This window comes from Staurois parvus, unplaced genomic scaffold (genome assembly GCF_062004578.1).
Source record: "Staurois parvus isolate SC_StPar_1 unplaced genomic scaffold, SC_StPar_1.0 ptg000068l, whole genome shotgun sequence".
Classification (NCBI taxonomy): Eukaryota; Metazoa; Chordata; class Amphibia; order Anura; family Ranidae; genus Staurois; species Staurois parvus.
In genome coordinates, this window is record NW_028317864.1 from 11,425,512 (window position 1) to 11,440,228 (window position 14,717).

Genomic DNA, 14,717 nt, shown 5'->3' on the forward strand with positions numbered 1-14,717 from the left:
AAATTGTGGCAAAATATCAACAATCTCAAGGTTACAAGTCCATCTCCAGAGAACTAGATTTGCCTTTGTCCACAGTGCGCAACATTATCAAGAAGTTTGCAACCCATGGCACTGTAGCTAATCTCCCTGGTCGTGGACGGATGAGGAAAATTGATGAAAGATTGCAACGCAGAATAGTCCGGATGGTGGATAAGCAGCCCCAAACATGTTCCAAAGACATTCAAGCTGTCCTGCAGGCTCAGGGAGCATCAGTGTCAGCGCGAACTATCCGTCGACATTTAAATGAAATGAAACGCTATGGCAGGAGACCCAGGAGGACCCCACTGCTGACACAGAGACATAAAAAAGCAAGACTACAGTTTGCCAAAATGTACTTGAGTAAGCCAAAAGCCTTCTGGGAAAACGTCTTGTGGACAGATGAGACCAAGATAGAGCTTTTCGGTAAAGCACATCATTCTACTGTTTACCGAAAACGGAATGAGGCCTACAAAGAACAAAACACAGTACCTACGGTAAAATATGGTGGAGGTTCAATGATGTTTTGGGGTTGTTTTGCTGCCTCTGGCACTGGGTGCCTTGACTGTGTGCAAGGCATCATGAAATCTGAGGATTACCAAAGGATTTTGGGTCGCACTGTAGGGCCCAGTGTCAGAAAGCTGGGTTTGCGTCCAAGATCCTGGGTCTTCCAGCAGGACAATGACCCCAAACATACGTCAAAAAGCACTCAGAAATGGATGGCAAAGAAGCGCTGGAGAGTTCTGAAGTGGCCAGCAATGAGCCCAGATCTAAATCCCATTGAACACCTGTGGAGAGATCTTAAAATTGCTGTTGGGAAAAGGTGTCCTTCCAATAAGAGAGACCTGGAGCTGTTTGCAAAGGAAGAGTGGTCCAAAATTCCGGGTGAGAGGTGTCAGAAGCTTATTGATGGTTATAGGAAGCGACTGATTTCAGTTATGTTTTCCAAAGGGTGTGCAACCAAATATTAAGTTAAGGGTGCCAATACTTTTGTCCAGCCCATTTTTGGGGTTTTGTGTGACATTATGTCATATTTGCTTTTCTGCCTCTGTTTTATATTTGTTCCAATACATACAAAGGGAATAAACATGTGTATAGCAAAACATGTGTTAATGCAATACCTTTTTTGTGTGAAATACTTGATTTTCAGGAAAAATATCAAGGGTGCCAACAATTTCGGCCATGACTGTATTTGAAATGCTACAATTTTGGTTAAATTCAATATATTTAAAATAAATCAATATATATATATATATATATATATACTGCATGTTGAAATGCATTTTTATTACAAAATATATGAAAAATATTTATATATGAAAATACATTTCAAATATACTGTATGTCTTTAAAAATACAAATCTACATTTTTGGAATGCATTTACAAATTTTTGTAAAAATATATGTTAAAATTACTTTTTTATATGTTAAAAAAAGTCTGAAAAATATATTTAAAAAATATATATTTTTAAAAATATATATATTTTAAATATAATCTGCAGATTTCTTTTAACATATAAAAAAGTACTTTTAACATATATGTATATATGTATTTGTACATGGATTCCAAAAATGTAGGTTTGTATTTTTAAAGACATACAGTATATTTGAAATGTATTTTTAAAAATATTTTCATATATTTTGTAATAAAAACTCATTTCAACATGCACTAGACGCAGTTCAGTGCACTTTTTTTCTGCATCAAAAATGCATGCACAGTGTTTTCCCATGTATTCTAGTGGCCCTAGTTCACAGTAGTGCAGTCTCCGGAGCCGAAAAAAGAAGTAGAACGTTTTTACATTTTCTCTGCACAGAACCGTACCAGAACATGGCAAACTGCATCAAAACTGCACCGGAATTGCGTGTGGTGTGAACTGTGTGTGTGTGTGTATGTGTATATACAGTTGTGACCAAAATTATTCAACCCCCACTGAAATTGAGTGTTTTGGCCAGTTTGACATTGCTTTTGATCATTCAGTCATCTTGCTTACATTTACATTAAAGAGGCACTTGTAGGTCAGACAAATATAACATAACAGTTATAATGAAATAACCACAAATGTCTTTTCTGTGCTCACAGCATTATCAGTTTTATTCAACCCCCAAGTGACATTCAATCTTAGTACTTAGTACAGCATCCTTTTACAGTTATAACAGCTTTTAAACGTGAAGCATAGCTTGACACAAGTGTCTTGCAGCGATCTACGGGTATCTTCGCCCATTCTTCATGGGCAAAGGCCTCCAGTTCAGTCACATTCTTAGGCTTGCGCACTGCAACTGCTTTCTTTAAGTCCCACCAGAGGTTCTCAATCGGATTTAAGTCTGGTGACTGCGATGGCCACTCCAAAATGTTCCAGCCTTTCCTCTGCAACCATGCTCTAGTGGACTTGGAGGTATGCTTGGGATCATTGTCCTGTTGAAAGGTCCAACGTCTCCCAAGCCTCAGGTGTGTGACGGACTGCATCACGTTTCCATCCAATATCTCCTGGTACTGAAGAGAATTCATGGTACCTTGCACACGCTGAAGCTTCCCTGTACCTGCAGAAGCAAAACAGCCCCAAAGCATGATTGACCCTCCACCATGCTTCACAGTAGGCAAGGTGTTCTTTTCATCAAAGGCCTTGTTCTTCCTCCTCCAAACATAGCGTTGATCCATGGGCCCAAACAGTTCTAATTTTGTTTCATCAGTCCACAGAACACTATCCCACAACTTTTGTGGTTTGTCCACATGGCTTTTGGCATACTCTTCTTATTCTTTGGAGACAGCAAGGGGGTACGCCTGGGAGTTCTGGCACGGAGGCCTTCATTACGCAGTGTGCGTCTTATTGTCTGGGCTGAAACTTCTGTACCCACATCTGACAAATCTTTTCTCAGTTCCTCAGCAGTCACACGGGGACTTCTCTCCACTCTACGCTTCAGGTAGCGCACAGCAGTCGAAGTCAGCATCTTCTTTCTGCCACGACCAGGTAGCGTTTCAACAGTGCCCTTTGCCTTGAATTTGCGAATGATGCTTCCTAAGGTGTCTCTTGGTATGTTTAACATCTTTGCAATCTTCTTATAGCCATTGCCCTTCCTGTGAAGAGAAATCACCTCTTCTCTTGTCTTCCTGGACCATTCTCTTGCCTTCACCATGTTTGTAACCACACCAGTAAATGTCTAGAAGGAGCTGAGTATCACAGTCATTTTAAAGCTGCCTAATTGGTGCTTATTATGCTTGATTGCTGCTCGGTGACATCCACAGGTGTTTTCAATACCTGATGGAAAGCACCTGTATGAACCTCTGTTCTTCAGAGTGGTAGTCTTTAAGGGGTTGAATAATTGTGGCAATGAAGAAACCACATAAGAACCATTTACTACTGTATTACATAAACAATTGATGTCATTTTAGTTGCATTTGGGTAGTTACAACGTCCTTGTAGGATTTGATTCTGAATACAATTCCAAATGTACACTATAGTCCCTAAACCCCTTTACAGCATTGGGGGTTGAATAATTTTGGTCACAACTGTATATATATATATATATATATTTATTGAAATATGTTGAATATGGACAAAATTGTATTTCCAATATATGGCAATATATATGGGAAGAATATTTTAAAATATTCTTCAAATATATTTTTCTTCCATGTGGGCATGTTCAAAACACACTACAGTTGCGATCTGCAGCGGGTGTCAATGTTATGTTTACAACACTCCAAACACAGGTCACAAATGCAGTGTATTTGTCTGCACCAGATTGCATGGTACAGTAGTACCATGCAATCCAGTTGCAATGCATTTTTTAAAGTGGTGCATGCACTACTTTTGGTGCAGTCCAGTGCAATTAAGCCATTCAAAATGAATGGTCTCAAATTGCAACGCATGTGAATTGCACATTGAACATGCAGCACGTTCCTGTGCGATTCCTGGTGTGAAGCGGCCCTTAGATTTGAGTGGAATTTTTGGTAATATTTATTAGTGTTTCCTTTCAGTCTGCCAGTTGCCTTTCTCAGTTTAATTCTTTCTGAATTACTATAGTAATTAGGACCATAAATAAACAATTCTGTTGTCTTCCAAACCCAATTCTTCCACAACAGTCAAGTTATCAATTGGCTGGTATAACTGATCACATGTGCAGCTCCATGGCAACTGTAGATCAAACAGAGGCTAACATGGTGGTAAATGATAGGAGGATTCAGTTCTGCTTTAATAACCAGTGCTTGTCTTAGGCAGAAAAAGAGATTCCTCCAAAACAACAGTATGAAAGTTTTATCTGGGCAGATAAAATAAGAGCAATTAAAATCAACACAAAGAATAGATGTCACAACTACAAGCTGACCATCTATAAATGGCTAAAAAAAAAAAGCAAGTGATGTGCTAAACATAAGTAATGGTCCCCTTTACTGCAGAGGAAGATTATACAACCTGCAGCACAATTTCCTTTGGAGGTAGGGAGTAATTCATAGTGATATGCATCTTGATGGTTGCCACAGATTGTATCTAAACCCAGAACTTTATTTTTTGGATAGAGTAGGAAGAAATTAGAACCAGGCCGGTGCCACCAATGAGGCAAACTGGTGGTGCACACAGTGGGGAATTGCACACAAACACTCCATGGGCCAAACAGCTTCATCGTTTGTTATGGAGCAGATGGCTGTCTGCACCATAACAACCAGTGACACTGCGTGTCCCAGCAACCTGCATCTTAGCAACCAATGACACCGTGTGGACAGAAGCCAGCATCCTAGCAACGAATGACGCTGCCACACAGCATCTTTTGTTGCTAAGATTTAGGTGGCCCCTTCCACACAGCGTTCTTTGTTGGGCGGATACAGGCAGCCTCTGCCACACATTGGCTGTGTCACATGTCACTGGTTGTTATAGTGCAGCTGGCCGTCTGCATCCTGGCAACTAGCAATGGGGTGGCATCTTCCCCAATTGAAACCTCTCCCAGATTTTCAATGCGGTCTGTGTCCCCATTAGGGAGATTCTCTCTCGCTCTCTCTCTGTACCGGGGATCACTGCCACTGGGACTAAAATTGGGATAATCCTAAAATTTGGGATTTCACCAGAACTGGCTTCTCCCAATTAGAACCTCTCCCAGGTTTTCAACGCTGTCTGTGTCCCCATTAGGGAGATTCTCTCTCTTTCTCTCTCTCTCTCTCTCGTGCTCTCTCTGTACCGGGGATCACTGCCACTGGGACTGAAATTGGGATAATCCTAAAATTTGAGATGTCACCAGAACTGTCTTCTAATGACAATAATGACAACTGTCTGAAAGGAAATTCTCCCCATTTTGTAGAGTTATTTAATCACTGGCTATCAAGTTGATGGGGAGGAAAGGGAAAAGTTTCCAAATAGGACAGATGGCAAAAAAATAAAAAATTACAAGAGTTTTAACTATTACCTGCTACCAAATGAAAAAATAAAGGTTGTTTGCTTTAGATATACATTATTCTAAATTGTTCTGTAATCTCTTAAGTGCCATTATAAAATTAAGAGAAAAAAATCAAAATAATCTTTATTGCTCACTATCAGCTTTGCATTATAATTGAGTTGTGAAGATGAGCATCGAAGAACGTGTGCCATTCAACAACACTTTAAGTCTGAGTTGCCATTTGCAGGCTTGAGAAAAACATCCAGTGGTTACAATCCTTTAAAACTTTTTAAGATTTTTCTATCCTTTTATCTTGGAGAATCGATGGCGGTCCAGGTGAAGTAAAAAGCAGAAGGCATAATGGAATTGTAGGATGTCAAAGACTTTGGACCAGAAATGGCCAGTTAGTCTCTGAAACAGGACAAATTGGGCCAACCAATGGTCAAGAAGCTTTAATCCAACAAAACCAAAGCAAGAGATTACAGCAAAGATCAAGTACTTCTTTGAGGAAGAGTCTCCATGCCTGTTCTGTAATCTGAAGCCGGAAACCATCGCCCATAGGATATGTACAGCCAGGGCGACTTCAAATCCTTGTGGGTGAAATGTACTGAGAAAATAACTGCTTAATGACAGGACCTCTATTAGTAAGAACTGCCGCCTGTTCCAATGTCTCAGTATGGAGTTGCACCAGATGATTGCCCATGCGAACATTGGCAAGGTAAACCACTGATCGAGAACTGCAGAGCTGTGTGTCTGAGAAGATATCCGCACCCACTGGACTGGGCCATAGGCCAGTGCCATCCAGCAAAAGACATTCTTCAGATAACTACCAGTCCGGTCTTTAATTCCAGTAGTTTTCTCATCTTGAACGAGCCAGTATATTCCCAAAAACATGTATCCAAGATTGATGAGGGAGTTGAAAGGCATTGATAGAAAAACAGGAAGTGCAGAACTTGGTTTCTCAGCATAATGACTAAATCCTAGTTCTGTGGTGACAGTATCCAAAACTCCTGTGCTCACAGTCAGCAAGCACAGTGTAAAACCTCCTGCCACGTGCCAGAGAGAGCTGCCTTGCTCTAGAATATGTGCTACTTTCATGTCTCGATATGATACTCTTTGTTTCACAGTAGTGCTGTTGAATTGCTGAAGAATGCAGAACCTGCTCACAAGCCGCAAGTAGGCAGGGACGTCTTTAACGTATTAACCTCCACCCCCTCGTCAGTTGCTAAAGCTCTTCCTGAATGTGGCTACGCAGAGAGGCGTCCCAGTGCTGCAGAGGTCACGATTGGCTGCTTGCTTGTTTCATGAATTCTCTTGCACTTTGCACAGTCTCCAGCCAATTAGGCTGCGAGTTTAACCCAGAGCCAGCAAACTGGGAAAGGTTTTTTTTTTTTTCCTTTAAACTGCATTTTGCTTGAGTTGTCTAGTTGTTATCGAAATCTATTACATTAGATTCTTCACATGTGAGAATACAATTAGTAACCATTATTCATGTCATTTAGATCACTGTAAAGAAATGTATTTGGGGTCCATGTACACTAGGGGCAGAGAAAATAGAGTTTGTGGACATTTGCTTTTAGAAGCGTTTTTGTCCCCCCAAAACATTCCCCTGCTCATTTTTCAATGTACACATGAAAATGTAAAATGCTCCAAAATAATGCATTTATGAGCGTTAAGCATTTTTTCTGCCCGAAAGCTCCTCTCAAAAACACAATCATGAAGGGCTTTTTTTTTTCCTGCCTCTAAACGCTCCTTTGTAAAAATGTCTGTAAACTCTCTAATGCGCATGGACACATAGGCTAACACAGAGCTGTAGGAAAAAAACGCAAAACACCTGTATGAGCATCATTTTTATATCCAGTGTGCATGGACGTTAAAAGAGTGACCTCCTAATCTTCCCCCCAGCCCGCGCCCCCCACCCTCTCCATCACGACCAACAATGCCATCATCAGTCCCACCCCGCAAGCCAAAGTCCTAGGTGTCACTCTAGACTCAAACTTGTATTTCCAACCCCATGTCCAATCGTTGACAAACTCATGCAGGCTCCACGTCCGCAACATCTCCAAAATACGTTCGTTCCTAACCCCAGACACTACTAAACAACTCGTTCACTCCCTTATTATCTCACGTCTGGACTATTGCAACTCCCTCCTCACCGGCCTACCTCATCGCAGACTATCCCCGCTTCAGTCTATCCTGAACTCAGCGGCCAGACTCATCCACCTTACCAACCGCTCCGCTTCTGCCACCCCCCTCTGTCATTCCCTGCACTGGCTCCCGATTGCCCAATGCATTAAATTCAAACTACTAACACAGACATACAAAGCCTTTCACAACGCTGCCCCAAACTACCTCACTGACCTGATACCCAAATACCACCCAACCCGTAATCTTCGCTCCTCACAAGACCTCCTACTTTCTAGCTCCCTGGTCTCCACCTCCCACGCCCGACTGCAGGACTTCTCCAGGACTTCCCCCATCCTCTGGAACTCACTACCCAATCCATCAGACTGTCACCTACCCTCCTCACCTTTAGGCACACCCTGAAAACCCATCTCTTCAGGGAAGCCTACCCTAACCTCACCTAACAGCCGATCTCCTCCAGTCCTCCTACCACTCCATCCCCCACAGCCACTTCCTCCTGTACCACTATCCCCTCCCTCCTAGATTGTAAGCTCGAAAGAGCAGGGCCCTTGACCCCCTCGTGTATTGTTTTGTTGTATTGTTTGAGCAAACCTTTCTCGCGCTATATAAATACTGTATAATAATGTTGTTCCAAGGGTTGCCTTGGCAGAAACAAAAGTTGGCTGATAAGCCTGCTTTTGTACAAGCCAGTGAAAAATTCTCAGGTGAAAAATTCTCAGCAGAACACTGACTGCATCCAATCAGGTGTAGGCACTGTTTGGAAACACTGAAAACTGACAGATGGATCTAAAAAAAAAATAAATCCCCTGCAAGTAAAGGCATAAGGTGCTAGCATGCATCGCATCGCATGCAAAACTTACCTTAAAACAAAGCCCTCCAGCGGTACGTTGTCACTGCTGTAGAAGCTTCCATCTTTACCTGGTCTTCTCTCCAGGTTCACAAGCTCCAGTCATTTAGCTGGCTGAGCTGTGATGATGTCGCTCCTGCGCATGCGCACAGGAGTCTTGGGACATGGCGCAGTGCTCTGAAGGAACGGCACGGGTATGCCATTCCTTCAGAGTGCATACGCTGCTGTAAGAAAAACCTGAATATCTATTAAACGGTACAAGTTTAGGGGATATTGAGAGAGGGAGAGATTAGTTCTTTCTCCCTCCCCTTCTCCTCTTGCTCTTAATTAGGCTCCAGTAGAGGGCAAAAACATGTTATCTTCCCGGGGTCCTGGGTGGAATTCTTGTGCTGAAAGATAAAGTCAATTTTACCCTCTGGAAACGGTGTGCGGCTACAGAATTTTGCTGAGTTATTCATGTGACAGACCTCCTGGCACCCCGCCTGGGTGCTTCCATCAGAACACTGCTTCCTCAGGGCTGGGACACAGAACCAAGGTATTATGGCTGAGCATTATGCCCAAGAATCAGACAACACTAGCTTAGGTGCAACCAGGAACTCTCTTTATTGGAAATTCACCACCCAGATCAGAATTTATACCCCACAGAATCAGATAAGAGCTTGATCACGTGATCCTAAAAAATGCAACCGTTAACCGCTTACCCGCCGCCATATAGAAGATATACTGCTACACGGCAGCACGGGTGCGCAAAATCACGTATATATACACGATTTTGCATTTCCAGGTACGGGGTGCGCGTGCCCTACCCACGCCGCCATTTGTGGCCGCTGATGTCAGTCACTGGGTCCCGGCCTGTGATTACTGACAATCACCGACAGGGAGGAAGCACACTCCCCCGCCCCCTAGTAAAGCACTCCCTACACACAGTTAACCCTTTGATCGCCCCTCACATTAACCCCTTCCTGCCCAGTGTCATTAGTACAGTGTCAGTGCTGGTTTTTAGCACTGATCACTGTATTGGTGTCAGTGACCCCAAGTTAGTTCCTCACCCCACTGACACCATTGATGGGGCACTATTCCTCCCCCCACTGACACCAACGATGGGGCACTATTCCTCCCCCCACTGACACCAACGATGGGGCACTATTCCTCCCCCCCACTGACACCAACGATGGGGCACTATTCCTCCCCCCACTGACACCAACGATGGGGCACTATTCCTCCCCCCACTGACTCCAACGATGGGGCACTATTCCTCCCCCCACTGACACCAACGATGGGGCACTATTCCGCCCCCCCCCCACACTGACATCAATGATGGGGCACTATTCCCCCCCCACTGACACCAATGATGGGACACTATTCTTCCCACACTGACACCAATGATGGGGCACTATTCCTCCCCCACTGACACCAATGATGGGGCACTATTCTTCCCACACTGACACCAATGATGGGGCACTATTCCTCCCACACTGACACCAATGATGGGGCACTATTCCTCCCACTGACACCAACGATGTGGCACTATTCCTCCCACTGATACCAACGATGGGACACTATTCCTCCCACTGACACCAATGATGGGGCACTATTCCTCCCACTGACATCAGTGATGTGGCACGATTCCTCCCACTGATACCAATAATGGGGCACTATTCCTCCCACTGACACCAATGATGGGGCACTATTCCTCCCACTGACATCAGTGATGTGGCACGATTCCTCCCACTGATACCAATAATGGGGCACTATTCCTCCCACTGACACCAATGATGGGGCACTATTCCTCCCACTGACACCAACGATGTGGCACTATTCCTCCCACTGATACCAACAATGGGACACTATTCCTCCCACTGACACCAATGATGGGGCACTATTCCTCCCACTGACATCAGTGATGTGGCACGATTCCTCCCACTGCAAAATTACAGTTATGAAGTAGCAAAGAAAATAATTTTTATGGTTGGAGGTCACCACAACAAGAGGAACTGTATTAAAGGGCCGCGGCATTAGGAAGGTTGAGAACCACTGTCTTAGACTGATCTGCCCTCTCCATGGAATCAGAGGCTGAACTGAGCTCTTTTCCATGCTCTGACCGGGAGAAGCAGACACAATCCACGGTCTCCTTCATGGGCCATAATCAGTGGGTAGAAGGCTGGCCCCTAGTCTCCTCCAAAAGCCCCTCTCCCAGTTGGGTCTGTCACAATTTGTATTAGTAATTTCCCCGCAAGGAACTTATAGTGGCCCTACCACAATCGCACACATACCGCAGACAATTTTGGGTGGATGATGATTAACCTAAAGGCTGGATAACCCAACAGAAACCCTCAACAAATACAGAGCATATGAACTCCATGCAGGCCATGTTCCTGGTGGGAACTAAATTGTAAATGTAAATGATAAAAAGCCACAGTGCCGAATATTTTTTTAGCGTTGCCCAAAATAGTTGTTTTTTTTACCTTCCAACACTTACTTACATTGGAGACCTACTGTGTGTTTTGGCATACTGTCAGTTTCCATGGAAACACAGCACATACAGGTGATGTTAGGTGTGAGGAGTCTCATTCAGCGGCTTAGAACACCACTGTAAGTAACACCTAATGTTTCCAAAAACTCATTTCTTCATAGTAACCATATGGACAATGGATGGGTCTTGGCTAGTACTGGTGAACTGAGCTCAGTCAGAATCAGAATAGGAGACAAGTTGTAATATTACTTTTTCAAAATATTCTGAAATTAAAACATCAAAGAACAAACAAACAAAAAAAACATGCTTAACTTGATTTCCCATCTCCTCCCAACATACTGTTTTCGCTACATGAGTCCTTTAACGGATCTCAGTCATGATTTTTAAAGCCAGCCATACACCAGTAAAATTTTGTTCAAGCATTCATATGAAAATTCAGCAAACTCATTTGTCAGTGCATTCCATGGTGCCATCTTGGACTTGACAAATTTTGTATGATAGTTCAATTGCCGTGTCAATGTGTCAAAATCAAATGTTTGGAAATACTAGATATTCTAAATCTATTAAAATATGTTTCCACTTGAATACACCATACCTGCCTTTCTCTACCTTTTCAACACAGAGGGACCCTTGAAATACCTTCCTGGTCTCAGGGAACCCCTGCTAAAAATGACTATATCTACATCTCATGATACATTAGTGTGATGGTCAGTGGAAAACAAACGTTTGTGATAATGGATGTTCTACAAGCACATCCACATTACAAAAGTTACAATTTTTTTCTGGCCAAGAGTCACATTCACAATTTAAAATTTTGCTTGCTTAGATAACAGTCAAGAAAAATGTTTCATCCTCCTCCTTCAATTTTTCAGCCCGCTATTATCAAAAATGATTGCCGAAAATCAAAACGAAGCTGCCAAAACAAAAAACGAAAGTTTGCCAATGAAATTCTGCTGACGTATGACTAGATTTAAAGTGGCTTTAAAACCCTAGAGCAGTGGTCCCCAAACTGCAGTCCTTTGCTTGTCTTTATCTCGCACTTGGTACAATACTCCTCCCAATGATACAAGGTAGTATTCCTCCCTCTGACACCAACAATGGGACATAATTCCTGCCACTGACACCAATGATGGGTCACTATTCCTTCCCCTGATACCAATGATGGAGCAGTGTTTACTCCCATTGATGCTGGTGCACTTTCTACTCACACTGGTCACAGTCTGGTCCCTTGAAGGTCTGAAGGACAGTGAACTGGCCCTTAGTTTAGAAGGTTTGCAGACCCGTGCCTCTGAGCATTTGGGTTTCCTCACAAAAGGAGAAAACGCAACAATAGCTATATAAAGCAATACTTTTTCTATTTCAGGTATAAACGGTCATACAACCCAAACAGAGAAATTGCTGACAGATGTAGTGTACACTTCTCTGCTCCGTCCCCTAAGTATTATCTAACTTGTTGACTTATTTCATTTGCTGTTTCATTAGTCCAGGAAACCATACATCATTGAAGATGCACAATGCCCAAGACTTTCCTTTGTATAAAACCACCTGATTCGTTAAAAATAAAAAGACTTGCTCTCCTTTAGGGAACATCTAGACATTGTACCTAAACAATACCTTAAGAGATTTACCATTTGCTTTGAAATCTTCCTGAAACATAGCAGTGCCCTTCTTGTGCCTAGGCACTCCATAAGGCTTACGGCCTTATTTCTGTATATCTGCAGTGTGAGATCATCCAAGGCAGTGGTCTCCAAACTGTGACCCGGGGGCTGGATGTGGCCCTTTGCTTGCCTTTATCTGGCCCTCGGGGTACTTTTCCTCCCACTGATACAAGACACTATTCCTTTCCTCACACCAACAATGGGGCATAATTACTGCTACTGACATCAACAATGAGGAACTATTTCTCCCATTGACACCAGTGATGAGGCACTATTCCTCCCACTGACACCATTGATGAGGCACTATTTCCCCCCACTGACACCAACAATAGGACACTATTCCTCCCACTGACACCAGCAATAGGACACTATTCCTCCCACTGACACCAGCAATAGGACACTATTCCTCCCACTGACACCAATTATTATTATTATTATTATACAGTATTTATATAGCGCCAAAGGGTATGCTCAGCGCTGTACAGTAGCAAGGGGGACAGAACATGAGACAAGACAGAAACAATACAATACACGAGTGGTTCAAGGGCCCTGCTCTTTCGAGCTTACAATCTACTCCTGGCACCCACACCAACAATGGGGAACTAGTTGTCCCCCAATGACACCAACAATAGGACACTATTCCTCATACTGACACTAATGATGGGGCACTCTTCCTCCTACTGACACCAACGATGGGGCACTCTTCCGCTGACACCACTGATAGGGAACTATTTCCCCCCACTGACACCAACAATAGGACACTACTCCTCCTACTGACACCAATGATGGAGCACTATTCCTGCCACCCACACCAACAATGGGGAACTATTTGTCCCCCAATGACACCAACAATAGGACACTATTCCTCAAACTGACACTAATGATGGGGCACTCTTCCTCCTACTGACACCAACGATGGGGCACTCTTCCACTGACACCACTGATGGGGAACTATTTCCCCCCACTGACACCAACAATAGGACACTACTCCTCCCACTGACACCAATGATGGGGCACTATTTCTGTCACTGACTCCAATGATGGGGCACTACTTCCCCCTAATGACACAATAGGACACTATTCTTCAAACTGAAACCAATGATGGGGCACTATTCTTTCCACTGACACAACTGGGCACTATTCCTCCCACTTACACCAATGAAGGGGTGCTATTCCTCCCCCTAATACCAAAGATGGGTTGTTTACTCGCACTGATATCAGGACAATTTCTACTCCCAATGGCTACAGTCTGGCCCCCCCTAAAGTCTGATGGACTGTAAACTGGCCCTATGTTTAGAAAGTTTGGAGACCTCTGATCTAAGACACTGCTGTTTCTTACTGCTACTTTTACTAGATTTGAGGAGAGATTTGGTGTTGTCAGTAGCTCACTAATGTCAAACACAAGGACCGCAGGCCAAATCCTGCCCACTAATCCATTTCATGTGGCCCTCACCCACCTTCCCTGCAGCTGCACTCCCCTCATCTCCATCCCTACTTTGTCTCAGCAGTTGGCAGCAGAGAGGAGGACAGAACTTGTTTGCCAGATTCTGCACTTTTCCATGCAGCTGAGGAGAGGCTTGTCTCTGCCCCCCCCCCACCCTCAGCAGTCAACAGCAAAGAGGAGGACAGAACTCCTACAGATCTTGCACCTTCTCATCTCCACCTCCCCTGGTCTCAGCATTCAGCAGACTCTGCCAGCTGCCTCCAGCCCTCCTCTAAACCCTGCGCTTTCTGCTGCTCAGCTCTGCCTTAGCATCTTCCCGGCATCAACACTAGGTAAGGGGGTCCACTGCGATGTAAGGGAAGGTGGGGGGATTCTTGACCTCTGATGGTGGGGGGTTTTGGACATCTGATGTAAGGGGGGGGGGGGGGTGCTCTGGACATCTGCCTATAATTATAATTAGGAGGGTTGCACACCACTGGTATCATCCACAAGATACTTTATTGGAGACTGCTCAAACAGAACACCATGGCAGAACCATATTCTATCTGAGTAGTCTCCAATAAAGTTTCATGTGGATAATACCAGCGGTGTGCGACCCTGCTTTTCAGACTTGCATCATCTGCTACAGCAAAGTAAGTGGCACCTGTGCCGGTCTGCACCTGACCTTCACAGATTACACGATTGCTAAAACCAGTAATAATTGAATGCAGGGGCAATTATTTATTATGATAAAGAGTAGATAGATTTAAATAGTCTTACAGATACGACCGGCCC

The 14,717-nt window shown here is 43.8% G+C and overlaps 1 protein-coding gene across 1 annotated transcript; it reads right to left on the bottom strand.

The window, feature by feature from the left end:
• Positions 1-5,494: 5,494 nt before the first annotated feature.
• TMEM187 (transmembrane protein 187) lies at positions 5,495-6,600 on the bottom strand. The gene has a single exon (XM_089669168.1). The coding sequence runs from the start codon at positions 6,472-6,474 to the stop codon at positions 5,677-5,679; it is 798 nt and encodes a 265-aa protein (XP_089525294.1). The 5' UTR covers positions 6,475-6,600; the 3' UTR covers positions 5,495-5,676.
• Between the last annotated feature and the right edge of the window lie 8,117 nt (positions 6,601-14,717).